The sequence below is a fragment of the Lepidochelys kempii genome, chromosome 5, assembly GCF_965140285.1.
Source record: "Lepidochelys kempii isolate rLepKem1 chromosome 5, rLepKem1.hap1, whole genome shotgun sequence".
NCBI lineage: Eukaryota > Metazoa > Chordata > Testudines > Cheloniidae > Lepidochelys > Lepidochelys kempii.
In genome coordinates, this window is record NC_136384.1 from 83,861,365 (window position 1) to 83,888,271 (window position 26,907).

At 42.2% G+C, this 26,907-nt stretch overlaps 1 protein-coding gene across 7 annotated transcripts in view; it reads left to right on the plus strand.

Annotated features, from left to right (window-relative positions):
* Positions 1-14,670, plus strand: part of SPTLC1 (serine palmitoyltransferase long chain base subunit 1) — a 52,636-nt gene extending 37,966 nt beyond the window's left edge. For 6 of the 7 annotated variants that reach the window (XM_073344881.1, XM_073344882.1, XM_073344885.1 and 3 more), the window contains 6 exons: positions 1,748-1,843; positions 2,147-2,243; positions 3,025-3,079; positions 9,341-9,458; positions 11,437-11,510; positions 12,978-14,670. In XM_073344881.1, the coding sequence (XP_073200982.1) occupies positions 1,748-1,843; positions 2,147-2,243; positions 3,025-3,079; positions 9,341-9,458; positions 11,437-11,510; positions 12,978-13,071 (534 nt within the window). In that variant the 3' untranslated portion in view covers positions 13,072-14,670. The other variant, XM_073344886.2, reaches the window with a different exon arrangement.
* Positions 14,671-26,907: the final 12,237 nt, after the last annotated feature.

Genomic DNA, 26,907 nt, shown 5'->3' on the forward strand with positions numbered 1-26,907 from the left:
ATTTCAAAATTCTGCAAATTTTATTTGTCAATAAATGTGGCTCCAGCATGGCAGTGGGGAGCACAGGCCACTGGCTGCATTGAGGTGGGAGGAGATCACCCTGAAGCCCTCACCTCCCCCAGTACAGGGACTCGGCAGTGAGGCTGCACCTGACCCTGCAGAGTGCAAGAGCTGGGCCTGCCCCAGAAACACCTCAGGGCCCTGCCCCTCTGTGCCAGGTGCACCAGGTGTGAGTAGGAAGGGTTAGCCCAGCAGGATCCAAGTGTGGAGAGGCTTAGTGTGGGGGGATCCAGGTGTGGGGCGAGAGGTTTCTTTGTGGGGGCAATCTGGGTGTGGGTAGCTCAGTGGATGATTTGGATGCACAAGGGCTGGTTGGTGGGTTCTGGGTGCAAGGGCAATAGGACTCTGCAGGGGATTCAGGTGATAGTGGTTGGGCTCAGCGGGTGGGGGTAGATAGGGCTTGGTGGGAGGGTCTGGGTGTGGAGGTTCAGTGTGGGGGGTCTGGGTAGTGGGAGTCCAGGTGCAGCTGGTTGGGGCTCAGTGGGGTGGGGGTCTGGGTGTGGGGGACTTGTCGGAGGGATCCAGGTGTAGGGGGGTAGGGATCCTCAGGGTGAGGGTTTGATGGGCCTGCTTAATGGGGGAGCCCCAGCTGCTGCCAAGAGGACACTGCCTGCTGAGATTCTGCTCCCCCCCTCCCCCCGATTCCCCTGTCCCTTTTTCTTCTCCACCCACCTCCTCACCCACCTTCCCTCATTTCCCCCAACCCCACCATAGGAACTCACTGTTCCACAAAAAAATAAGGCTCCCAAAACACAAAATGGAAGAAGAACTAGTACTGGGACCCAGAAGGCTGCGTTCAGCTGCAGAGTCAGCGGAGCCCAAGACCAGAGATGGCCTCTGAGGGGGGCAGTGGCACATAACCCTGTGTGCCCACCCCCCATGCCTCACCTCTGTTTGGGGGACAGCCCCCCGCAAAAAAACTGCACGTGTGGTCGTGCGCCCCCACGAGGCTTCCCTACCATTTTCTGCAGGGAAAAGCAGGAAATGTGGGGGGAGAGGGGAGGGTGGGCCATTTTCTGCTGCGGGCGCTCAGACCCGCAGAATCCCCCTAGGAGTACAGTCACTGGCATGCATGTGTGCTCAGCCTTCCCTTCCCTCCCCCCGCCCAGCCCCCATCTCTAAGGCTGCTCCAGGCATGCTGGAACAGATGCGTTGCCAGGGAAGAGGCGCGTGTCCCCTGGCAGGTTTTGCATTTTTCTGCGTGGGGGGCACAGAAAAATGCAGGCCACATGACTTCTGCGCCTCCACATTGGCGCAGAATCCCGCCACGAGTAACTTAAATCACATTCAGTCCCATTGACTTAATTGGGACAACTCACATGCTTAAAATAGATCAGGTATCAAAGTACTTCATTAGATCGGGGCCTACACATGCATAATTTTATTGTTACATGCTGCATATATTGCAATACCTGAAAACATTTAAGTGAAATAAATATGAATCCTTAAAAACATAGTTTTAAAGCTCCTTGTTTGTGTCATTTTAACATAGTTATGGCTGAACTGTCTCCATTTTAATTTGAAACTGTGTGTGCGTGGTAGGTAGCCTGGTATATTTTGCCCTAGTACACATGTTAATTTGAAGCATAGTTTATGTATTGTAAATTACCTTGATTTAATTAAGCATCACTTCACTTCTGTCCACCTCATTTCTCTCTCATAATATATTCTGTTAATTGAATGGCAGATTGATGATATAGATCTGATTAGTGCAAACATGGAGAATTCCCTGGCTTCTATTGGAGGATTTTGCTGTGGAAGATCTTTTGTTATTGACCATCAGGTATGCCACCTCTTATTTTTAAATGGAATAGCAGACTGAATTTCTAAGAAATGACAGTGACTTGACTTCTGTTTGTAAGCTGCATCTTGATATAAATGATTTACATAGGAGTTTGTTCCATTTAGAAGACCACTTCTTCAGAAAGATTGTGTGGATGAGTTAGAGAACCAATGTTCAGTTATGATTTTTCCTTAATTTAAACCAAATGACTTTAAAGATTTTTTTTTTTCTGTACTGTCGTGAACAAGCAAAATTGATATAAAAGCTTTTCAGCTTTGTTTGACTTTTCATTTTCTTTCTCAGCGATTGTCGGGTCAGGGTTACTGCTTTTCAGCCTCTCTGCCTCCCCTACTAGCTGCTGCTGCTATTGAGGCCCTCAATATCATGGAAGAAAATCCAGGTATTTCATTCTGAAAAATCAAATACTTTGTAATGTGACAAGTTATTCTGTTCAGAGAGAACACTAACTGTTGGAGCTCAAGATTATAGCCTGTGGGCATAATTTCCCCCACTTCCATCCCTCACCCTCTTAGTCCAGCACTTCCTCATTTACTTTTCCATTTCTTTCGTTCATTCTCTTTGCTCCCTTTCCACTGACTCTTTCTGCATCTTACAGTCATTATCTCCTTTTCACTCATTCTCTCAACTTTCCCTCCCACTCTCTCTTCCCATCATACATCTTTTTCCTACCCCCTTCCTTTTTCACACACAGTGAAAAAGAGAAGTGGACACGGAAACAGCCAGAGAAGGGAGCCACTGAACACTTATTAAAAACTGTTATTGTTCACTATGAACAAATGTCCTACTGATTTCCCTCCTCCCATTTGACCAGAACATATTTGGTAATTTTCAAGGTAAGTTAAGGAAAAAAGGGGGACATAGTTATCAAAGGTTGTAGCCCCCTCTTACTTTCCAAGTATATTCCTTCAGCCTATAGTGTCTTGATTCTCCATGTGATGTCCTTTAATTGGCTCACACAAAAAAGTTATAGACAGAAATTACTCCACTGGAATAGCAGTGGCGGGGTGAGGAGGAGAGAACACATTTGTCACCCCTTAGGAGTGACAAGAAGAGGAAAAGAGGCTCAAACTTTAGTATTAAACTTTAATATTTTAAACATTTATTTGGGATTTATAGAAATATACAGCAAGAGACTGAGACTCTTTTTTCTTTTTGTCTAGTCATTTTTCAGATTTTACGAGAGAAATGCAAACGGATTCACAAAGCTTTGCAAAGGTAAACTCTTTGATCTTGACTACTGTCAACTTGCTCAGCATTTTATAGATCACAAAGTATCATGAATATAATACCCTCTATAATTACATTAGTTTAATATAATTCTTCTGGCAACAGATTTTTGATAATACAGTAAGTATTCTAGATTTGATACCTTATGTATTTTTCAGAATAAATACCTACCTGCTTCTATAGTTCCAATTCAATTTCTATATCCAATTAAAGTTTCTTAAAATTCTGTCAGTTATTGCAGTAATCTATAATCCAGTTTTAATGACCACTGATTTTTAGCAGTGGTCAAGCAATTACAATATTCTACTTTTTATTTCACAACAGTATTTGCTTTATCTGTATTCTTTCTGATAGTCTTTTAGTGGTTAGTTTTGTAATCTAGAAAAAAAAATTTCTAATGGTTCTGATAAAGAAATAAAGTCAGTTTTTGCTTAAGGCTTTCCTTGTAAGGTGATGTAAGTAGTCCAGAACAGTCTGGTCTCCTTGAATTGTGCTTCTGTGCCAATAACTGTTTGTTTGGTTTCAATGTTGCTTGATAAGCTTAAATTCTCTTACAACTAATCGTAATGGGGGGCACTAAACAATTGATGATTGAAACTTGTAACTGAGGTAAAATGGTCATAGCAGATATGTAACTGTGCTATTCTTCTGTAGTTATATTTGTAGGTATTTATATAGGAGCCATATAAACTTTTTCTTAAGAAATTAATGAGTGTAGCTAGAGGAACAATAGCAGACTCAAACAAATTCACTCTGAACAGACTAGAAGTTTGAATGTCACGTAGATAAACTGTCAGTAACAATCTCATTAAAATCAGCTACTACACTGGAAACTTTGAATTTACCTTTAAAAAGCTGTTAGTAATAATCTTGAGAAATACAGACAAGAGCCTTACTTCAGTATTGAGAAAAATTGGTTACAAAGATATTTACAAACGTAGATGAAAGTGATAGGGACAAACCGCGTGTAAGAAGAAATTGTGCACCTCTAATTTATTAGAACTCTTGGTGTCTACAACAAGTGTCTAAGAGCTGGATGTCAATTTATTTTAACTATCAAAATGCCTTTGACAAAATCCTCACAAGAGGAGGTTATGGAAAATTAAGCACAGGGTGAGACAAGTACTGTCACGGTTTAGGAACTGGGCAAAATTGAAAATGAGTAGGATTAACAAATGGTCAAGTGTCAATCTGACAAATGGCTAACAGTGGGGTACCTCATGATTCGGTACTAGGACTGGTATTTAATATCACTATCAAAAAAGCTAACAATGTTTGGAACTGTGTATTTTTTTTAATATAGTGGCATACACACACACACCCCTTGAATACGGCTTGGGGGGTGGGGGGGGTGTCACTATAGAAATCCATGGTACACCCACACCTTGAATACTGCATGTAATTCTGGTCGCCCAAGCTCAAAAAAATATAATAGAATTGGAAAAAGTACAGAGAATGGCAACAAAAATTATTAGGGGAATGGAACCGCCTCCATATGAAATTTTTTTAAAAAAAGACAGGGACTGCTCACTTCAGAAAAGAGAGATGACCGGCGTGGGTTGAGGGGACAGTATATGATAGTCTATAAAAACATGAATGGTGCAGAGAAAGGGAATAGGAGAGTGTTATTTACCCCTTCAGATAACACAAGAACCAGGGCTCACCCAATGATATTAATAGGCAGCAGGTTTAAAACAAGCACAAGGAAGTACTGCTTCACACAACACACAGTCAAGCTGTGGAACTCATTGCCAAGGGATGTTGTGAAGGCCAAAAGTAGAAGTGGGTTCAAAAAAGAATTTAATAAGTTTATGAAGGATAGGCCCATCAATGGCTATTAGCCAAGATGGTCAGGGGGACAATCCCATGCTCTGGGTGTCCCTAACTGCCAGAAGCTGGGGCTGGATGACGGGCAATAGATTACTTGAAATTGTCCTGTTCTGTTCATTCCGCCTGAACCATCTGGCATTTATGGAAGACAGGATACTGGGCTAGATGGATCATTGGTCTGACTCAGTATGGCCTTTTTTACATTCTTCTTGATAAGGGCTTGAGCAACTGTATAATGGCAAAACTTGTACAGTAACTCCTCACTCAAAGTCGTCCCGGTTAACGTTGTTTTGTTATGTTGCTGATCAATTAGGGAACGTGCTCTTTTAAAGTTGTGCAGTGCTCCCTTATGTTGGCAGCCGCCTGCTTTGTCCACTGCTTGCAGGAAGAGAAGCCCGTTAGAGCTAGCTGGTGGGGGCTTGGAACCAGGGTGGACTGGCAGCCCTCCCATCAGCTCCCTGCTCCCCTAAGTTCCCTATGCAGCAGCTGCCCAGCAGGCTATCAGTTGCCGGCAGTTCAGCTGTCCCTACCCCCACTGCCATGTGCTGCTCCTGCCCTCTGCCCTGGAGCTGCTTCTGGGAGCCTCCTGCTTGCTGTGTGGGCGGGGAAGGGGGTGCTAATGTCAGGGTGTCCCCCTCCCCCCTGCTCCTGCACCCCGCTTACCCCTCGTCCATATAGAACAGGCTGGGGACACAGAGGGAGAGAGCTTGGGGCAGCAGCTGCTGTCTCAACTTCCTGATCGACTTAAAAAGACAGTGCACGTAAGAGTGGGGTCAGTGTACTTAAAGAGGCAATGCGCATCTCTCTCTCTCTCTCCCCCCACCACACACACAGGGTGTGGGTCTCTGTCTGCCATGCTGTCTCCCCTCCCTCCATTTGTGCTGCCTTGTAGAGTGTGAGGCTACATTAACAACATGTGAACCCTTGAGGGCTCAGCCGAAAGCTAGTTCATCATTTAGCAGTAAGGCATTCCCTGGGAAATATCCCACTCTCTTCCACCCTTCTAACTTCACCACCTCAACCAAGCTTCACAATCATCATCGCTGTGTACAGTATTAAATTGTTTTAAAATATATTACACACACACACACACACACACACACACACACACTTTTTTGGTCTGGTGAAAAAAATTTCCCTGGAACCTAAACCCCAACCCCACCCCCCATTTAAATTAATTCTTATGGGGATTTGGATTCGCTTAACATCGTTTCACTTAAAGTCGCATTTTTTCAGGAACATAACTACAACATTAAGCAAGGAGTTACTGTAGAGGACGCAATTATTTAAGTTCGGCAGCATTAGAGAAGACTAAAAGACTGGTGCTAGTTGTGGGCACTCGAGGGTAGATGAAATTCCCTGACAAACGTAAAAACACGTTAGAAGGAATAATTTGAACTACTCTTGCATATTGCTGGATTTTAAATTAATAATCGCTTTATAAAATGTGCAGTGACTGCCAAAATAGCGGGGGAGGGGAGAGAAATAGGATGTATTAAAAAAAAAAAAAGTATATAGAAAATACAGAATGTATTGTGCCATTATATAAAGCAGTAGTATGCCTTTGTCTGGAATACGGTATTTACTTCTGATTTTTCTCTCTCTCCCATATATACATATCTATACAGTTTAACTAAGATTAAAAAGAATGGATATAAGTTTTTAGAGGTGAAAAGTACAATAGAACTGTATAAAATAATGAAAGGTAAACAGGAGTGTGTGATTTTCCTCCTTTTCATAACACAAAAACAAGCAAATTGAAACGCAGCAAATTTAAAACCAGCAAAAAATCCTTTTTTACACAGTGCACAAGTAGGCACTTTGAAATTCAGTGTCACAAGATACCACTGATACCAAGAGCTTAATAGAATTCAGAATAGGTTTAGATCTTCATAAGGATAATGAGAAAATCCACATTTCCCATATATATGTTAAAATAAGGAGGTAAGTATATATAAGGCCTCATGCTTCAGGGCACAAGCCAACCATTAGCTAATGAGTGGGGGGAGGATGTAATTCTTCCTAAACCCGATAGTAAAGTTATTCCATCACTCTCTGTTCTTAAGTTTCTTTCGCCTTTTCTTGAGGTAGCAGACAAGGCATTGGATGAGATTCCTATACAATATTGTCTTTAAATAGTATGAATTTGTATCCTATTTTAAAAATGGATGAATGGCAGTGATTAGAGGTGGGAAACACTTTTATGCAAGGTTCCATAATTTAGCTGCTTCACTGGAAAAGTTAAGATTGGGGGCGGGGTGGGATGTTCTACTCTGTGTATGCTGTGGACTTGCAAATGTTATTTCACTTAACCAAAGCTTGCAAGAAAAGCACAGCCAACCTTTTGTTTCTTTCACATACTGAATGTCCCTTTCTCTGATAAAACTGTGCTGAACTGGCTTTTTTGCATTTCTTATTGTTCATCCTTGGTTAGACAGCTGCTTGAGTCGGATTAGGGTTTATTAACTAGAGTTGTAACTGACAGAACTTCAAATTATACATCAATCTGGGATTTGCAAAGCAGCCTCTAAGTCAAGTGTGTATAGTTAATACAAGGCATTGTTGTCTGGGCAGAGTCAGTGAGATTCAAAGTTTGAATTGGCAGTGATACAAAGGCGGTTTCCTGATTTAAAATACGTTAACTCTTACTCATCCTCTCCTGCCCTCCCCTCCTTTCTTTTTGAGGCTGTTCATGAATGCTTTACCTAGCTTAAATTAAAATAATTTCATATTATGTAATTAGCTACTGATATCATTAATATATTGATGCACAGCCTTTAAAAAGAAAATCTCATTGTTAGTAGCAAGTATTCATTAAGTTCTAGCGGATATATACTCTGTCTTAAAACTAAGAGAATATTATTTGCTGCAAGGAAACCTTTTTATCTATTAATTTAAGCTGTATAGTAACATGTCTGACTATAGTGCCTATCTGTTAATTTCTAGAATTGTGCTTCTATACCATCAGGTCACTATCCTAGAACATACCTAATGACTGACATCTGTCATGCTATATATTCCATTTGTGATTCTGCATTACAGAATGGCCTCAGACTGCTTCTCATGGCTCCGTATGTTGCCACTTATTGTCTTCCCCAGGATTTCTAAAGATATATGCCAGTATTTGAACATTTGCTCTTTAACTGCATGACTCTCTTTTTAGAAACAACTTCAGATTTTATATCTACATGACACCAATTGTGAGTGCGGTTTTGTTGCTGCAAAAATTGAGGGCCAGTTTAAGTTCCCTTTCAAAACTGGGCTCCAAATCAGTAGAGCTTTGTGGAAATACAAAGCGTATTTCAGACCTTAAAACATCTCTTTCGATTATTCATTGTGTCTGTGGCACTCTGTTCTTCCCATGGATTTGACAACTTGTGTTTTCTGAAGAGACCCTAACTGCTTGCTGCTTTTTTTAATAGGAAACTAATATGGGGATAAAAAATACTTTATACATTTACAACACATTGTGTGTAATACAAACTGACCAAAGTCAGAAAATCTAAGTTAAGGTTGACAGTAGCAAAATAGTGCATATATGTGATATGCTGTTAATGTTTGGGAGCAAAGGATTGGCTTTTTTCATCCTTTCTTGATAGGGAATTTACAGCTCTGCATGAGAGAAGGTGATTCTTCCTCTCTCCCACTACTGATTCTAAATTATGATTGCGGTGTCCAGGTGTCTTCTTTTTTTATTGGTAAAACACATTGCACGTGAACATCTTGCCTCAAGTGTTCTGTTTTTTGGTGGGGTTTTTTTTTGTTTTTTTTTTTTTCTTGAAAGGATCAGAGTCTTGAAAATCACGGAATAAGTTTTATGTTAAGTTCGTGTATTACAAACGTTAAGGAACTCTAAAGGAAGGGCATTCAATTGATATAAAACCTTATTTTAAAAATTAACATTAGCTATGGCAGACAACTGATTCCCCATTTGTTTTGTAAATTTTTTGTTTGAGCAGGACAAGCTATTAAAGTTAATTAGTTTTGCGGGGAGGGGGGGGGAAACAGAAGAAAGCAGATGAAGAATATATGGGATAGGAATTGTTTAAAGCAATAAAACTGAATTAAAATAAATCCTCTATCTTGCCCAGATTCACCAGGAGTAAGCATTCTTTGTGAAAGAAACAATGTGGAGTGGGTTGTTTGATTTGGTCAATAATTAGATGTTCTCATGAGTAATTCATGGCTACGTAGTTTAAATTTTGTATTGTGGTTGCTGGTATACAGAAGTTCAAAGGTGTAAAGCTTTGTTTGCGTCCGAATTTGTTTTGTAACAAATACTCCCAATGTAAAACAATTTAGAAAGTTTTCCTGAAATACCACCAAAACTGAGCAAGCCTTTAAATAGCATCTTTTCGCTGTCTATTTATACACTTCTGATCAGATGTACACTGAAACTATTTATTTGATTTGTTTCAGAATCTCTGGTCTACTAGTTGTGGGAGAGTCATTTTCTCCAGCATTACACCTTCAGTTAGAAGAGACCAGTGGATCTCGAGAGAATGATATGAAGTTACTCAAGAGAATTGCAGATTATGTAAGTGTTGCTTTTGCAATTAAAGCATATCTGCCCTTTAATTATTAGCAAAGCAATAATTTTGTGCAAAGCCATGGCATGTAGTTGGTTGAATTACTGTATGACCTGGAGTGTTCCAGATCCCATTGGGAAAATAGCAGTTGGATAGAGAGAACAGCAGAGGCCTGTGTTCACTTCTTGAAAATGTAAGTGAGATGGTAATGTAGAGGAAATGGTGTAAACAAAAAAAAACAATCACAGGAGTGGGGTGAGGTTAGGAAAATAGCCTGAGAGGGGAGGAAACATCCACTCAAAAACTCACTTCCCCAGCTGCAAAAGTCGTCTTTATCATCCACCCCATGGTGGTAGTCTCCCTCCCCTCTCCCGCTTTGATTTTGATCATCAATAAAATATTTGACCTTGGTACTGGACAACATTAATACATGTCATAGACACATCAAAACACAAGTTTCTCTTTAACTTTAAGAGAATGGATGTGTATGAACAGATTGGAGAGAACTTTTGAGATTTATAGAAATTCAGGTTATTCTCTGAGCAGAGTTCTGTTGCTGTACTGAACCACTTGTGATTCAGCTGTATTTTTTTATAAAGCTGTTTGTTTTTACAGGATGAAATTTTACGTTTGAGTCCATGAACATTATTATTTGGCAGACTTTTATAATGTTTAGCACTTTAAAGCACTTTCCATCATCACTATACACTAAGGTGCCACAAGTCGTCCTTTTCTTTTTGCGGATACAGACTAACACTCTGCTACTCTGAAACTAATTCTCAAGACACCCAATTTGAGAAGTGTATAAGTATGTTATAGATGAGTGATGTGTCTTGTGCATTTTGGGGTGGGGGGAGGATGATAGTACTTGTTTTGTGCTTGAGCTCATCTAACTTATCCAAATTCGAAGAATGTAACTCTTTGAAAGAGGTGCTCTTCTGTTTTAAGAGATCTTTTAAATGTCAGCGTTCATATTAAACAGTTTTCTATATATGCCCAGTAACTGCCTGCCTTGGTGGTTTTAGTACAAGTTGAATAATGTACAGCCATTACATTGTACATCTCTCCTTTTTTTCCATGGGAGTCTTTATTAAAGAATAAGATAATACTCATGGTATATAACCTACAATAACTTTTTATTCCTTAAAGACTGCAGTTACCTTATTCTCTGCCAGTATAGCTACAAATGTTAAGTCATGAAGTTAATCAGTCCTCTCTTAAATCTAGTCACAGTAGTTGTATTGACTTCCAGCAGCAACGACTTCTACAGACAAGGTTACTAGATACAGACATGTAGTCAGCGTATATTAACCAACGTGAACAATTTATGAAGCATCCTAGGATAGATAGAAATGTTGGTCCATAGAAGCAAAGCAGACATAGTTGGATTTCTTTAGTCCTTTTTGTTTTAAATATCACTATTCTGTAAATAGGCAATTTAATCCTATTTCAAGGAACATTTTTGAGCTGAACTTCGACAAATGTGAAATTAAAGAAGCCTATCCTTAGTCTTCCCAGTTTGGTATATGTAAGAACTTCAACTGACTTATGAAATACCTAGGAGAGCAGTCGTCATACTCCATTTCAGGCCTCCTTCTCTAAAAAACAACTTCACCACTCCCAAAAGCTGGTCATAAGCTGTAGAAGGACAGGTCAAACCTACCCCCTTATCTCTATTCTTCTTGTATAACCCAGCCACCTATATTTAAAAAAGCCTCAAATGAGTTTCTAAAATTTTAAACTTTTAAAGGATGCATTGTGTGCAGGAATGTTTCTTACTGCAGCTAATTAGAGAGATGCTAATAATTCTCTTCTGATACTGGACTTGGTGTTGGTTTGATGTATACTTCTTTCTGCTCTGACTGTGCTGTATGAAATTCTGCCATGTTTGTCTTCCAGACATTAAATAACCACTGTTCATAGAATGTAATGGTAATGTGGTATCAAAGTTCCCAGTTGCATAACTGCTTATTTATATGTCTGCAGTGTATGAATAGAAGTATTGCATTAACTCAGGCCCGCTATCTGGAGAAGGAAGAGAAATGTCTTCCGCCGCCGAGGTGAGTGGAAATTCAGAAACCTCTGTTTCTTTTTATCTGTCTTGAATGAAGAAAACCACCTGACTTTTACCCAAAAAAAAAAAAAAAAAAAAAGCTGTTTGCTTTAGGCCTTTTAATAGTTTGCCAGGTGAGGAATGGGAAATATGCTGTCTACAATAAACTTTAAATGGGTATTATGGCATGTTATAATGGTTATTTACAAGATAATGTATCAAAATAAACTGAATCTTCAGTACCAGCATTGTATTGTTTTCACTACTACCTTGGCTGCTTACCACACAGGTTTTCATAAGAGGCCCACTGAACTTGAAAGTACATCTAAATCTGGGAATAAGATGGTGTGTGGTAGGCAAGTGACATGCTCAATGCCGAATTGGAAAGAGATACTATGTCTGTTTGCTTTGCTAGAGAGCCATTGCTTCACAAGTTCTCTATCTTGCCGTATACCTTACTTGTCATTGTGCCTGAGTTTATGGCCCAAATATTGCCTTTGAGTGAGGGAGCCATTCCTTCACTCTGCTGGAGAATCAAAATATTGAGTGAGGGTCATAGTTACATAAATAACTAAGTTAAGTTAAGGCTAGGCCTTAGTCTCTTTATTATTAGGATAAGGGGCCTGTTAAGTTAAGGACTTTATCATTAAATGAACCAAACCCTTAGCAAGCTTTAATAATCTATGTAATGTTTATTAAGAATGGAAAATGTAGTTGCTCAGTTCAACATAATCTTGTTTATTAGACCAAATGTTCTAAACTGTCAGATTGTGTCTTAACTAAAAGTTAAGAAAAACAGATTCTTGCTAAAAGTTAAACAGGTGGTTTGAGAAGAACAAAGTACCTTAGACCCCAAACATCAGGAACAAGTACTCCAGATAGCAAAGTAGATAAGTCGAGGAAAAATAGCAAACATATGAATAGGGTGAATGGGCAAAATGACACTGTTGCTATGCATGATCTGCATGTAATCGATATGAAGGAACAATTAGAAGGGTGTTTTCTATACAAAAAAAATGTAGCCTGTACATAGCATGAAATATATCCGATATGACAAGGGAAATAAGTGATTAGGTATGAGTATGCAGAAATGTACGGCTTACGTAAGAATAAAAATAATCAAAGCAATGCAGAACACACACCCTCCCCTCCACCCCCACCACAAGATCAAACCAGTCTGGATCTGGTAATGAAAGAAACAGCCTTCCTGCACCCCCTGATCAGATAACTGATTACTGCCCTTTTCTTCTTTGTTTTATTTACGCATTTATATTGTGTTTTAATTAAGGTGGTAGTATACTCTAAAATTCTCACATTAAAGCTTTAAAATTTAATAAAGCTTGTTAAGTTGGTGTGAACCAAGTTTTTTACCCAACAATTCTGATATAAATTAAAACTGGTTCAGGAGAAACAAAGCAAGGAATAAGTGTCATTGCCATTACAAGAGCCAACTCTTCTGGTTTTGTCTTTTCAGTATTCGAGTAGTGATAACAGTGGAACAAACTGAAGAAGAATTGGATAAAGCTGCATCGATTATCAGGGAAGCTGCAGAGTCTGTACTGAATTAAACTGCTGATTTGGATACTTGTATCCTGACATTATGAAAAAATGTTTTCCACTGTATGGTGTCTTGGCTTCCGCTCCAAAGGTTCCAGCTGTTTGTGGCTCACCCATTGATAGAATTGAAACCTTGATAATTAATGGGACCGTTCCAGAATCGTGTAGATCTGGTGAGGGGAAAAACAATGAATTTTGGAATTACTAAATGACATACACCATATGTAAAGAGTACAAACTCTACTTCTAGTACTGTTTTAAATTGAATATCATTATTGTGCAGCAGTATTTTATATTGATTTCCCCCCACCTTTTGTAAAGGCCTTACACTTTCCTCAGTCCCCTGAAAATCTAAACACTCCATTTCTCTCAAGATTGATGAGCATTATGAGAATGTAGGAACTTTTAATATAATCTCGATAAAGTAAATTTAATTTTGTTTAAAATATTACCTATTTCAAGATATTTCTAATATATTTAAAAGCTAAATAGTTAACGTATTAAGGAATTCTTGGTTTTGAGCTATACTAAGTACGTAAGTACTTTATTATTAAAATGATATACATCCTATATTTATAAACTAAAACTTTCTTTGGTTAACCATTCCTTGAAACCAATTCTTAATCATTGCCCCTATAATAGTCCATTTTCCAAAAAGAGATATTCACATCAAATACAGTTTGATTAATGCATTTGATCTGTAAGTATATGTTGGTTTGACTGTTATAGATGAGGTTTTTCTTATGATTAACTCACATCTAGTTTTAGAATTTGCTACCTTTCATATACTGTATGCAGCCAAGGGGCTAAAGCAGTGGTGGGCAACCTGCAGCCCGTCAAGGTAATTGGCTGGTGGGCTACGAGACAGTTTGTTTATACTGAAGGTCTGCAGGCACGGCTGGCCGTGGTTCACCATTCCAGGCCAATGGGAGCTGCAGGAAGCAGCGCAGGCCTCAGGGATGTGTTATGTAAACAAACTGTCTCACGGCCCACCAGCGGATTACCCTGACGGACCGCAGGTTTCCCACCACTGGGCTAAAGACTACTAGTTTGAAGAGATCTAGGAGAGACTTTAAATGGCGGGGGGGTGGGGAACTAACCAAAATTTTGACACCACCACCCCCCCCACTGTATACCAACAATAACAATGTGAAAGTTCTGAAACATGATCTCTAAATTATGCTGTGGTTTACTTATCAATAACTATAATTTAGGTTTCGATTTTCAGAAATGCTTAAAGGATTTTAGGTGTACAAGTCCCACTGAGATACAACTGAACTTATGTACTTTTGAAAATCTCCACCTTAAAATCATGTGCAGGTTTGCAGTAAACACAGATGAGGGTACAAACATAACACCAATCACTTGGAAAACAACAACTGAGGGAGGGTGACATAATCTATTGTGACTTTTATAACATATGAACCATTACTGTGTACTCCAGGACCTTTTAGAAAAGCTAACTGTGTTTGAAAACACTTCTTGTATTCTGCCTATTCTGTATTCTGGGTTGTTTTATGTCGTCTTTTTTGGTTGCTGCTACAAAGATTACAGTGCTATATTTGGGAAAGAACTTTGTTTAAATAAAGTTAAACATCTTTGATTCAAAATGTCATGTGTCACAGTAAAATTACTACCAAATTTTAAAATTTTTGTGGAATGTTCTACATCAGCACTTCAGTCAAATTTTTCAGTACATAGTGAGGTTGTCTGTGTGCTGTCTTTCCAAGTATAACAAGATATTTGAACTCAGATACACCACCAAAGTTGTGTGATGTTTGTGTTCTGCTTGGAGTATTTTATATTCCTTCAGAGCCCTACTTCTGGAAGTATTGACAGTATATTTTATCAGCACGTACTGCCAAAATCCTGATTCAGAACAAGGACAGATCCTCCTCTCTTTTTGACTGCAGGCCTTGGGCTACAGGAAACTGTGAAGACATCTCCTTTCTATGTCAGGATAGCATGGAAAAGAAGCTCACATAGGAAATTTTTATTTTTTTTTTAAGGATGTTAGCGGAGCATGCTCTAAGAACAGTGCCTGTGTGCTGCCAACAATAAACTTGCACAAGGTGCAAACACTGTGCTAAAAACCGCAAAAAAACTTCATCCAAAAATGCGGCTTGTCAATTACTCTGTTAGACTCCTAAACCTTTGTGATACTCGGGTCCTGCATCTTATCTTTTTCAACTGCCAAACAAACCATTTTGAATGAGGAGGACTTGCAAATAAGCAGGGGTTAACTGGTTAGAGAATTTCTGCTTATGCAATTCATATGCCATTTGGTGTGGTCATAGGAGCAGTTTCTGTGTGCAGTAATTACATTTGGGCTTCAGTTGATCGCTGTGCCTTCACTGCAAGCTCAGACTAGGCTTCCCTTGCTCGTGTATACATGCGCTAGCTCAGTGAGAACTAGCGTAAGTATAAATACCAGCGTAGCCATGGTAGCGTAGTTGGGGTAAGCAAAGGCCTGGCTTAGCTGTCCTAAGTTAGTACCCACCAGTTTCAGGCAGGCTTGTACTTGATGTGCCTAAGCAGGGCTGCTGCTATCTATGCTGCCATGGCGACATTGTTATTTATACTTGAGCTACCGTTAACATGTGTACACAAGCCAGGGAATGACTCACTTAGCTCATTGTAGAGGTAGCCGAACATCACAAGAATATCCTCCCACAAATGCGCTCTCTCTAAGGTATCACCACATCATTCAGGATACATGCTTCCATTATATATCAGAGGTGTCCAGCCACTGGGAAACAAGCTTGCAACTTCACTATCCCTCATCAGCTCCCTCTTAACTCCGTGCAGGTGCTTTACCTTCTGTTGTGCAGTCAGATATGGGAGAATTTGTTTCTGCACATCTTGTAGCTAGGTCAACATTCCCTTCTAATGCAACCCTTTCAAAGAAAACCATTGGCCCAAAAGAGTGAATCCCACTGTATTGTGTTTTACAAGGGCAATCCATTTTAGTACACTGTATGGTTTAGTACACCTTCATGACTGACACTATTTGCTGCTGGCAACAAGAATAGTAACCTGAAGTTGACTGCACAGAGAGGCCTTCACACAAATGTGAAGGGATGGCTTAAGTATTTGTATTACAGTAGCACCCCAGAGATCTCTAACTGCTGAAGACCCCATTTTGTTAGGGACTGAAGAAACAGTAAAAGACTCTGAAGAGATGACAATCTGAATAGGCATGGCTGTGAGGAAGGGAGTATTATCCCCACTTTCAAGACGGGAGCTGAGGCACAGACGCCAGACTCACAGAAAAAGCCTGTGACAGAGCTGGGAATAGAACCCAGCTCTCTTGAGACTCTGTCTAAATCACATGAGCATCCTAACTCCCAAATCTGTCTGGCAGAGGACCAGAATAAAAGGCCCTTCTACTGTGCAACAAGCTAGACCTAAATGCTATACTATTCTGGGAACCTATTCCTAACTTAAATGTGCAAATGAATAAGCACACAGTATTCTTTAAGTTAATTTTATCCTGCCACTAGGCTTTCAGTATGCCATATTTTTGTATTAACACAACTGAATTGTTAAACTTGTTGGGGCAAAGTTAAGCATTTGACAGTAGGTGGGGGCCATCTCAAGCATTTGACACTAGGGCCGCGTAGGAAATGGGTTGGGAGTGAATAATAAACATATTAACATGTAATAACACTGACCAACACTGAAATATTAGGTATCTGAGTCAATACCACATTCACTTCTCACTTTTTATTTCAGGCTATCTGCATGCTCAAAGGTTACTAATGATTTATGTTCTGTTTACCCTTGGAAGGGTTTTCTTTGCAATTAAAAGGGCTAGGAACATTTTAAAAATTAAAGCTCAGATGCTGAAGCATCATTTGATAATAAGTGACAGAATTCCACCACAAATTCAAAGTCCAGGAATACACCTGGACTTAATCATGGCTTATTTTCCCCTCTTTTTAATGTGCATTATAGTCCGTCCCATTTTTGCTAACTTCTACATCTCATCTGAAAACCTGCCCTTACTATTTTTGAGATCAACAGAAAATCCTTTTTCCAGTGATGATAGTGCTTAATAGAGTTAACCTGAGGTTAGTTGATGTAAAGTAGAATTGTTACGGCTAGCATTAACAGGTATTTGGTACTGAATGTTCCTACAGCCAGGCTAAAAAGCCACTTATCGTTCAAGTAAATTCTTCCCTGAGGTACAGGGGGGCTAGCTGGCACAGGGATAGATGTTCCTGTGCTGGTTTAGGCAGATGTGGCCTGCTGCATCTTAGCATTTATTTATTTTATTTATTAAAAAGCATGATGGGCTAGATTCACAAAGCGAACTTAGGTGCCTAAATCCTCCTTTAGGCATCTAAGTCCAACATTTAGATGCCACTGGCATTCACATAACCACTGCTCAGCTACCATCTAATAGAATAGGTGCTTACATTCCAGGCAGTGGGCATACGCAAAGCCACCTGAGTCCTGACACTACCCAACTACTTTGCACCTAAATTCACGTTAGCCCCCATAGGATTTACAAACGAGGCATTCCCCTACCTATCTTGCCTGTGAGGCTCAATCCATAGGCATGCTCTGAGTGTGCGTGACATGCACAAAAGGTGGTGGTGGTGGTGGTGGAGGAGGAGCTCTCGATAGTCCAGTGTTTAGAGGGCTCATCCAGGATGTGGGAGGTAAAAAGCAATAAGGGGTTCCTCTCTTTTTGGTGAGGGAAGAAAGAAGTTACTCACCTTGTGCAGTAATGATGGCTCATCTTCAAGTTCTTGCTCATGTTGACTCCATTCTAGGTGTGTGCGCAGCCATGTACACAGTCATTGGAGATTTTTGCCTAAATGGTATCTGTAGGTTTGGCAGTGGTGCCCTCTGGAGTGCACGCTCATGCATCGGTATATTCGGCGCTACTTGGTCCTATGCCCTCTGTTCCTTCTTTCCACCCATGATGGTCGGAGTGCCTTCCCCTTGCCTTGCAAGTGGATACCTGTTTTCTCTCCAACTCTCATCATTGTTAGCTTTGTATATAGTTGTTTATGGTAGTTAGTAAGTAGGTGTTAAGTAGTGTTAGTCAGTGAAGGAGAGTTCCAGCAGGGACTTAGCCCCGAGGGGAGGCATGCCCTGGTCCCCGGGTTTTAAGATTTGTTCTGCCTGTAATAGGCCTATGCCTGTTAGCGACTCCCATAGCAGCTGCCTAAAGTGATTGGGGGAGTCATACATGAAGGACAAGTGTTGTATTTGCAAGAACTTTCATCCTAGAACTCCAAAGGAGCGTGATATTCGTCTAAGGGCCTTCCTCATGGAGGGCGCACTTTGCCCGGTGTTGGAGTCTTCCCACTCTGACTCTACACCCAGCACCTTTGCCTTGGTACACAGTGCACTGCACTGCTCCCCTTCACCGGTGCCCAAGAAGCAGCTGAAGAAGCGAGACTCCCTTGCACCAAGCAAGAAAGATCAAAGGGGTGTTGGGCAAAGGACCAAGTTTGGGCCACCTGACCTCTCCAGAGCCACAATACCTCTCGGACCAGACTCCCCAACCCCCCTTGGGATCCGACTCCCGGGAGTGGTAGGGGCCCAGACATTTGGCGCGGCTGTCCACATCTGAGGCTCTCCTGGCATCCAGGGATCAGAGTGCTCTCCTGGCACTGCTGGTACTGCTCATGGCATTGGATCCGGCTAAGGCTCCCCATGGGGGTAAGCCAGCCCTGAGACTGCCCCAGAGGGCAGTTGAACGCCATCCGGTTATCAGAGAAGAGGTGGTGTTCCCTGTCTCCAAAGCCTAGGTCGCTCGTTAGATGACCTAGGGCACTGGCATCATGCTTGCGGTCACCATCAGCACAGCATAGCTTGCCTACCTCTTGCCATACCTCTGGCACTGATCATCCAGCCAATCCCTCGGCCTAGATCTCCTTTGGTGCATCGTTCCCTTTGACTGCAGGACCAATCAGCAGCATGGCAACAATCTCCCTGCTCTCGGCACTGGTCTCTGGAAAAACAGTCTTCCTATTCGAGGCATCACTCTCCCCTGGCTACGGTCAGCTGCCAGACAAAAGCTTCTCTGGCTCCACCCTGGCCACCAGAAGGGGACTCATCTGGATTGGAACGGGACTTCGGCCTCTCACTACAACAGCAGTGTCCCTTGTGGGTGCCTGAGACCACCTCAGCTTTCACAGTGCTGACCTGGCAGCAAGGCCAGTAGCCATATTGAACTGTGTGGGGCATGCTGGTTATGCCATTGCTCTTCTCACACCACTTCTCTGTTGTTGCCTCAATGATTGGCTCATCAAGGGCAGATCTCAGGATCGAGTGCAGAGGAGCCTCAATCTGGTATGTTCCACCTCCCACGATATGGGCCTGTTAATAAACAAAAAGAAATCGACGCTAATACTGGTGCAATGGATAGAATTCATGGGGCAGTCCTCGACTCCATGCAGGCCAGAGTCTTCCTTCCAGAGGCCCATTTCCAAGCCATGTCAGACCCGATCTCTCATGTGAGGGCTCACCTGCTCACCACTGTTCGCACCAGCCTGAGGTTGTTAGGCCACATGGCAGCATGTACTTAAGTGGTCCATCACGCCCAGCTCTATCTCAGACCACTGCAAGCGTGGTTGTTGTTGGTCTACATCCCCAACAGGCACAATCGAGACCTAGTAGTCAGGGTGCCGGATCACATACGGTCGTCCCTGGAATGGTGGTTGGATCCCTGATTGGTGTTGTGAGGAGGCCTCTTTGCAGCCCCGTCCCTGTCGCTGACTGTGGTCTCCGATACCTCGGACTGGGCTGGGGAGTCCACCTGGGCAATCTCAGCACACAAGGCTGGTGGTCACGGGACGATCGTTCCCTCCACATAAATGTTAGCTCAAAGCGGTTCGCTGGATCTGCCAGGCTTTCCTGCCCCACCCGAAGGCCAAGGTGGTACAGGTCTTGACAGACAACATGGCCGCAATGTTATGTATCAACAAGCAGCACAGAGCGAGGTCATCAGCCCTTTGCTGAGAAGCTGTCCATCTCTGGGACTTGTGTGTGCAGTGTGCCATTCATCTCATGACTAGCCACCTCCCCGGGGCCAGGAACATGTTAGTGGATCACCGCAGCAGGTCCTTCTCTTCATGAATGGTCAGTGTGATCTTCCAAAGGCGGGGTGAAAGACTCCTCGGGTGGACTTGTTCGTGTCCCAACAGAACAGGAAGTGCCATGTGTTCTGCTTGATTCAGGGGATTGACAGAAGCTCCCTGTCAGATGCCTTTTTGCTCCTGTGGTCGGGGCTCTAACGTCTGCCTTCCTGCCAGTGCAACTAATCCACAGAGTCCCCATGAAGGTCAAACAGGACAAGGTGAAGGTAATCCTGATAGCCCCAACTTGGCCTCATCAGCACTGGTTCGGCATGCTGCCAGACCTTTTGGTGGCCACCCCGCTGCAGCTGCCTCTCTGGCTGGATCTGCTGTTCCAGAACCATGGCAGTCTACTACACCCGAATTCGGCAGCACTGCACCTGATGGCTTGGCTGCTGCGTGGTTGAATGAGGAAAGAGCAGGAATGCTCGACCCTTGTCCAGCAGGTCCTGTTGGGTAGCAGAAAGTCCTCCACCGGGACAACCTACCTGGCCAAATGGAAGAGGTTCACGTGCTGGGCCTCGGATCAGGGTATCTGGTCTAAGCAGGCCTTGCTGCAGTCGATCTTGGACTACCTTCCACATCTCAAGCTCTAGGGCCTTCATCAGTTAAGTTCCACTTGGCCTCTATTTCAGCTTTCCACCCTCTGTTTCAGGACAGGTCAGTCTTTGCTCACGATATGATGTTTAATTTTTTTAAGGGTCTGGAGTGACTCTATCCCCACGTCTGGGACCCCGTCGCTCCTTGGGATGTGAATCTTGTGCTGTTGCAGCTCATGGGTTCCCCTTCGAGCCTCTGGCTTCCCATTCCCTTCTCCTCCTCTCCTGGAAGGTTTCTTTCCTGGTCGCAATAATGTCTGCCCGCAGGGTCTCTGAGATGAGAGTGCTTACCTCGGAGCCGCTCTATACGGTGTTCTACAAGGACAAGGTCCAACTGTGACCACACCTGACTTTCCTGTCCAAGGTGGTTTCACAGTTTCATACAAGGCAGGACATATACTTGCTTGTCTTCTTTCCAAAACCTCATAAGTCAGAAGAGGAATGCAAATTACACTCTCTGGACGTCAGGAGAGCACTAGCCTTTTACATCAAAATGACCAAGCCGGTCCGTAAGTTGATGCAGTTGTTCGTCACAGTGGCAGACAGGATGAATGGTCTTCCAGTGTCCGCCCAGAGAATTTCATCTTGGATCACTGCCTTAATCCATTTTTCTGCTATGATCTGGCGAAAGTGTCTCCACTGGCGATTGTAACCACCCACTCGACTAAGGCACAAGCGTTGTTATTGGCCTTCCTGGCCCAAGTGCTGATTCAAGATATCTACAGGGCTGCTACCTGGTCATCTATCTGCATGTTTACGTCTCATTGCGCACTTACCCAGCAGGCCTATGATGATGCTGGCTTCACTAGAGCAGTGTTGCAAGCCACACGGCCGTGAACTCCGAGCCCACCTCCATGGATACTGCTTGTGAGTCACCTAGAATAGAATCGACAAAAGTAGGCACTCGAAGGAAAAAAATGGGTACCTACATTTCGTAACTGTTGTTCTTTGAGATGTGTTGCTCATGTCCGTTCCATTACCCGTTTTTCCTTTGAGATGAACTCTGACCATTGGCCTAATGGAGGGTATTCTAGTGTGGGACTCTCCCCTGTTGAAGCTGTTCCACTTTGTATGAAACACTTAAATGTTCACTGGATCCGTTTTTTGTTACAGGCAGAGATGGTGGTCCTGCTGCTACTACCAGTGCCTCCCCACACCCAAAAGCCCAGTAGTTAAGGCACTCCCACAGGATGTGGGAGACCTGGATTCAAGTCCCTGCTCTGGATCAGGAAGAGTGGAGATTTGAACCTGTGTATCCCACATTCTATCTGAATGCTCTAACCACGGGACTCTTGGGTGTGAGGGGCGGTGCACTGCTGGCAGAAGCCGTACCACCACCACCTCTGGCTATAAGAAAGGACTGACCTGGCTTAGGCACCTAACTTCAGGATACTTGTGAATCCTGAAGGGAGGGAGGCAACTCCCTCTGGGCCAGACTTAGGTGCCTAATTCCCTTTGACTCATAGATTTTTAAGGCCAGAAGGGACCATTGTCCTCTAGTCTGATCTCCTGTATAGCACAAGCCATAGAACTTCCCAAAAATAATTCCTAGAGCAGATCTTTTAGAAAAATAACTAATTGTGAGACCAACCCCTCTTCTTGGCAGTTCCTATTCGGTAGGTTAGGCAGCTCCCTAGTCAGTGAGATGGCTTCTATGAATCCCTTTTTAGCTGCCTAACTCTCCCCATACTATGCTTGGGCCCCTGACTTGGCTTGTGAATTCCATTAGGCAACAGGCTTCTTAAGTCCCTCTTTTGAATCTAGCCCTGTTTCTTTATGTAGGCCAGGGCAAGGGAATGGTGATAATGATGGTTGGTGAATCTGTTTAAGCTTTTCACACTAGGAAGTTAACAGATTGCAATATTTAGTTGGGACACTTTAAATTTCAGTATTTTAGGTTTGCATGAACCATATACAGACAATTTTATGGGCAAAGGTGTTTTGTTGTTATATTTGCATAAATCAGTTTGGTCATGTATTTCATCATAAGGCGTATTTCTTCAAGTAACATACATCGGACCCGGTCCTGTTCCCATTAAAGTACATGGAAAAGCATTCATCAAATTCAGGTGGGATTAAGATGAAATCCATGTGAGCCTCATCCTAAACTTCAATGCTTCTCTTGCAGTTAAAGGTCCAGATTCTTGGATTTTTTTACAGCAGCTAAGGTTCTGGCCCTGAGGGTTTCACCTCAATAGGGATAGCAGGTTGATGTGCCATAAAAATAGGTTAAAAGTAGCTGATCAAGAATAATGAGCATTAACACTTTTAGTAAAATTTAGCATCTGGTTTCTAGGGAAAAAAATAAAATCTTAATTCAATAGTGAGTTATTGAAGTTGTCCTCTTAAAGTGGCCAGTGATCAGTAATATAGATTGGGTATTTTTTGATGGCAACCAGATAATTTCCTTTTGCAAAATTATCTTTACAGTATAAAATTCATAATTCCATGCTACCTAACGCCATCAGTTTCTCAAAGATTATAAACACAAAGAAGATTATTTACTTGAACATTTGAAAATAAGTGATTGTATTTAGTTTCATTTTTTTAAGGAAATCTGCAATTCCCTTTTCTGTTTATGGTAGAGATCATTATTTTTTGGATGGGAGGTGAAATACATAAGGAAAATATTAAGAATGAAGTGAAGGTATGGCTGAGTAGCTTTGATTTTACACTTTTGAAATATGATCCAGGTCACTGCAGAGAATAGTGTACTGTCTCCTTTCTGTCACTCCATCTGGACTTTATTATTTTAAACTAGGTTGCGGGGTGTTGGCATTCACTGATCTATGAAGCTGCTACTGCAAAAGTATTTTGCATCCTAAGATACAAGAAATGTACATGAGCTGTAAAAGCTCCTTAAAAAAAGAGAATATTTAGGGTTAACCCAAAGCATTTGAGCATTAAACTGTTTCAGTGTCCCAATAAAAGGAAACATTTGGGGGAACATGTCTTGTGTTTTATGTTCATTGGCAGTTTTTGTGCTAATAAAAAATAGGTCTACTAACCGGATTGTTCAAACATTAGTTTCCTGGCCTCTATACTAGAATCACTCTAAAATAGGCATATAGAAATCAGAGATACTCAGTAACAAAGCAACCTTTTGAGGGGCCCTTTGAAAATGTAGCATGGGCCTGCACCCAACTCTCTTGCCAGCTGTGATCACATCTCCCCATCTTCTTGTACTCATGATCCACTGTCCGACACTCATGAGGGTGTTACACAACCTTCCCACCTCACCTGTTTATGGGGCTTCATACACCCCACTTAGGCACATGTGTACACTGGGAAGCTAAGAGGTAGAACTGAAGTCACCCTTCCAAGCAGGGGAAGGCAATGAGGGAAGACAGTTTTTTCTGCTGTAGCCCACTGATGTTGGAGCCAAATGAGGAGGTGGAATTGGAATGGCACTATGACACCTGGAGTGGATATTGGACACAGAACCACCACAAGCATGGAGATCTGGATGGTGTGTGGGCCTAAAACTTGGGAAGAGGTAAAATTCAGACTTAAGATATCCATTTAGATTATAAACTCTTGAAGAGATCTATTTAGATCTGGGTGACTGCCACCCTATTTAGATTAAAATCTCTTGGGAGGCAAAGACTGTCTCTTACTACATGTATGCATGATGCCTAACACAATGGGTCCGAATCTCAGCTGGGATTTCTAGATGCTTCTGCAATTTATATAATAAGACTACAAGAAAAATAAGTTTGGAGGCCTCCAATTACCCAGCACAGTAGGAGTAGACTGCATCTTAGAAGACATATCTCCCTTAGCACCTAAAGAACATATTATAATACTGTCTCATTACACTGCCAGTGTTTTGGTCAGATGCATATTTCCACTAGACATAGTATTTACCAAAGTACATGCACATTCAATGCAGGCTGAAATTTGGCATGCAAAGGCCCAGAATCTGAGTGATTTCCCCTACACAAACAAACACTCTCCTCAGGCCCTACACTACCAGCACTCCCAGCTATCTTCAAGACACCACTGACTTCCTGAGGAAACTACAGTCCATAGGTCATCTTCCTGAAAACACCATCCTGGCCACTATGGATGCAGAAGCCCTCTACACCAACATTCCACACAAAGATGGACTACAAGCCGTCAGGAACAGTATCCCTGATAATGTCACGGCAAACCTGGTGGCTGAACTTTGTGACTTTGTCCTCACCCATAACTATTTCACATTTGGGGACAATGTATACTTTCAAATCAGCAGCACTGCTATGGGTACCTGCATGGCCCCACAGTATGCCAACATTTTTATGGCTGACTTAGAACAATGCTTCCTCAGCTCTCGTACCCTAATGCCCCTACTCTACTTGCGCTACATTGATGACATCTTCATCATCTGGACCCATGGCAAAGAAGCCCTTAAGGAATTCCACCATGATTTCAACAATTTCCATCCTACCATCAACCTCAGCCTGGACCGATCCACTTCCTGGACACTACAGTGCTAATAAGTGATGGTCACATTAACACCACCCTATACCAGAAACCTACTGACCGCTATTCCTACCTACATGCCTCCAGCTTTCACCCAGACCACACCACACAATCCATCGTCTACAGCCAAGCTCTATGATACAACTGCATTTGCTCCAACCCCTCAGACAGAGACAAACAAGCATTCTTACAACTACAATACCCACCGGCTGAAGTGAAGAAACAAATTGACAGAGCCAGAGGAGTACCCAGAAGTCACCTACTACAGGACAGGCCCAACAAAGAAAATAACAGAACACCACTAGCCATCACCTTCAGCCCCCAACTAAAACCCCTCCAACGCATCATCAAGGATCTACAACCTATCCTGAAGGATGACCCATCACTCTCACAAATCTTGGGAGACAGGCCAGTCCTTGCCTACAGACAGCCCCCCAACCTGAAGCAAATACTCACCAGTAACCACACATCACACAACAGAAGCACTAACCCAGGAACCTATCCTTGCAACAAAGCCCGTTGCCAACTGTGTCCACATATCTATTCAGGAGACACCATCATAGGGCCTAATCACATCAGTCACACTATCAGAGGCTCGTTCACCTGCACATCTACCAATATGATATATGCCATCATGTGCCAGCAATGCCCCTCTGCCACGTACATTGGTCAAACTGGACAGTGTCTATGTAAAAAAAAAAAAATGGACACAAATCAGACGTCAAGAATTATAACATTCATAAACCAATCGGAGAACACTTCAATCGCTCTGGTCACTCGATTTGTGACCTAAAGGTCACTATATTACAACAAAAAGACTTCAAAAACAGACTCCAACGAGAGACTGCTGAATTGGAATTAATTTGCAAACTGGATACAATTAACTTAGGCTTGAATAGAGACTGGGAGTGAATGTGTCATTACACAAAGTAAAACAATTTCCCCATGTTTATTTCCCTTTCCTCCCCCCTTTCCCCCTCCTCCCCCCGCCACTGCTCCTCGGATGTGCCTGTTAACTGCTGGAAATGGCCCACCTTGATTATCACTCCAAAAGGTTTTCTCTCCCCCCTCCCCCGCTGGTAATAGCTCATCTTAAGTGATCACTCTCCTTACAGTGTGTATGATAACACCCATTTTTTCATGTTCTGTGTGTATATAAATCTCCTTAATGTATTTTCCACTGAATGCATCAGATGAAGTGAGCTGTAGCTCATGAAAGCTTATGCTCAAATAAATTGGTTAGTCTCTAAGGTGCCACTAGTACTCCTTTTCTTTTTGCAAATACAGACTAACACGGCTGCTACTCTGAAACAAAAATCTATTTCTAAATAGTGTCAGTTTAAGCTGGGTTTTTTTAGACTGGGAGGTGTTAATGGCTAACAATAGACAATCTCAGACTTTGTTAAAGTTGATGAGGGTGCTAAGCACTTTTCTTTGAGGCTAAATGGAAGCAATTAAATGTATTATGTAGTGATAGCTGGAAACAATAGTGAGCCACTGCCCAAGGCAAAAGGTCACATGACAAGGCCAATCATAGGCTAAACTGTGTAGGCTGAGGGCTTTCCCTGGGCTTGATCATAAAATGCAGGAGCTAGGGGGTTCATTGTTTGCAGCTGTGAGTCCGTGAGGCATGAAGCAAATGAACTAGTGGTGACTGTGGCCTTGGGAGGAAGACGAAAGATAGTTT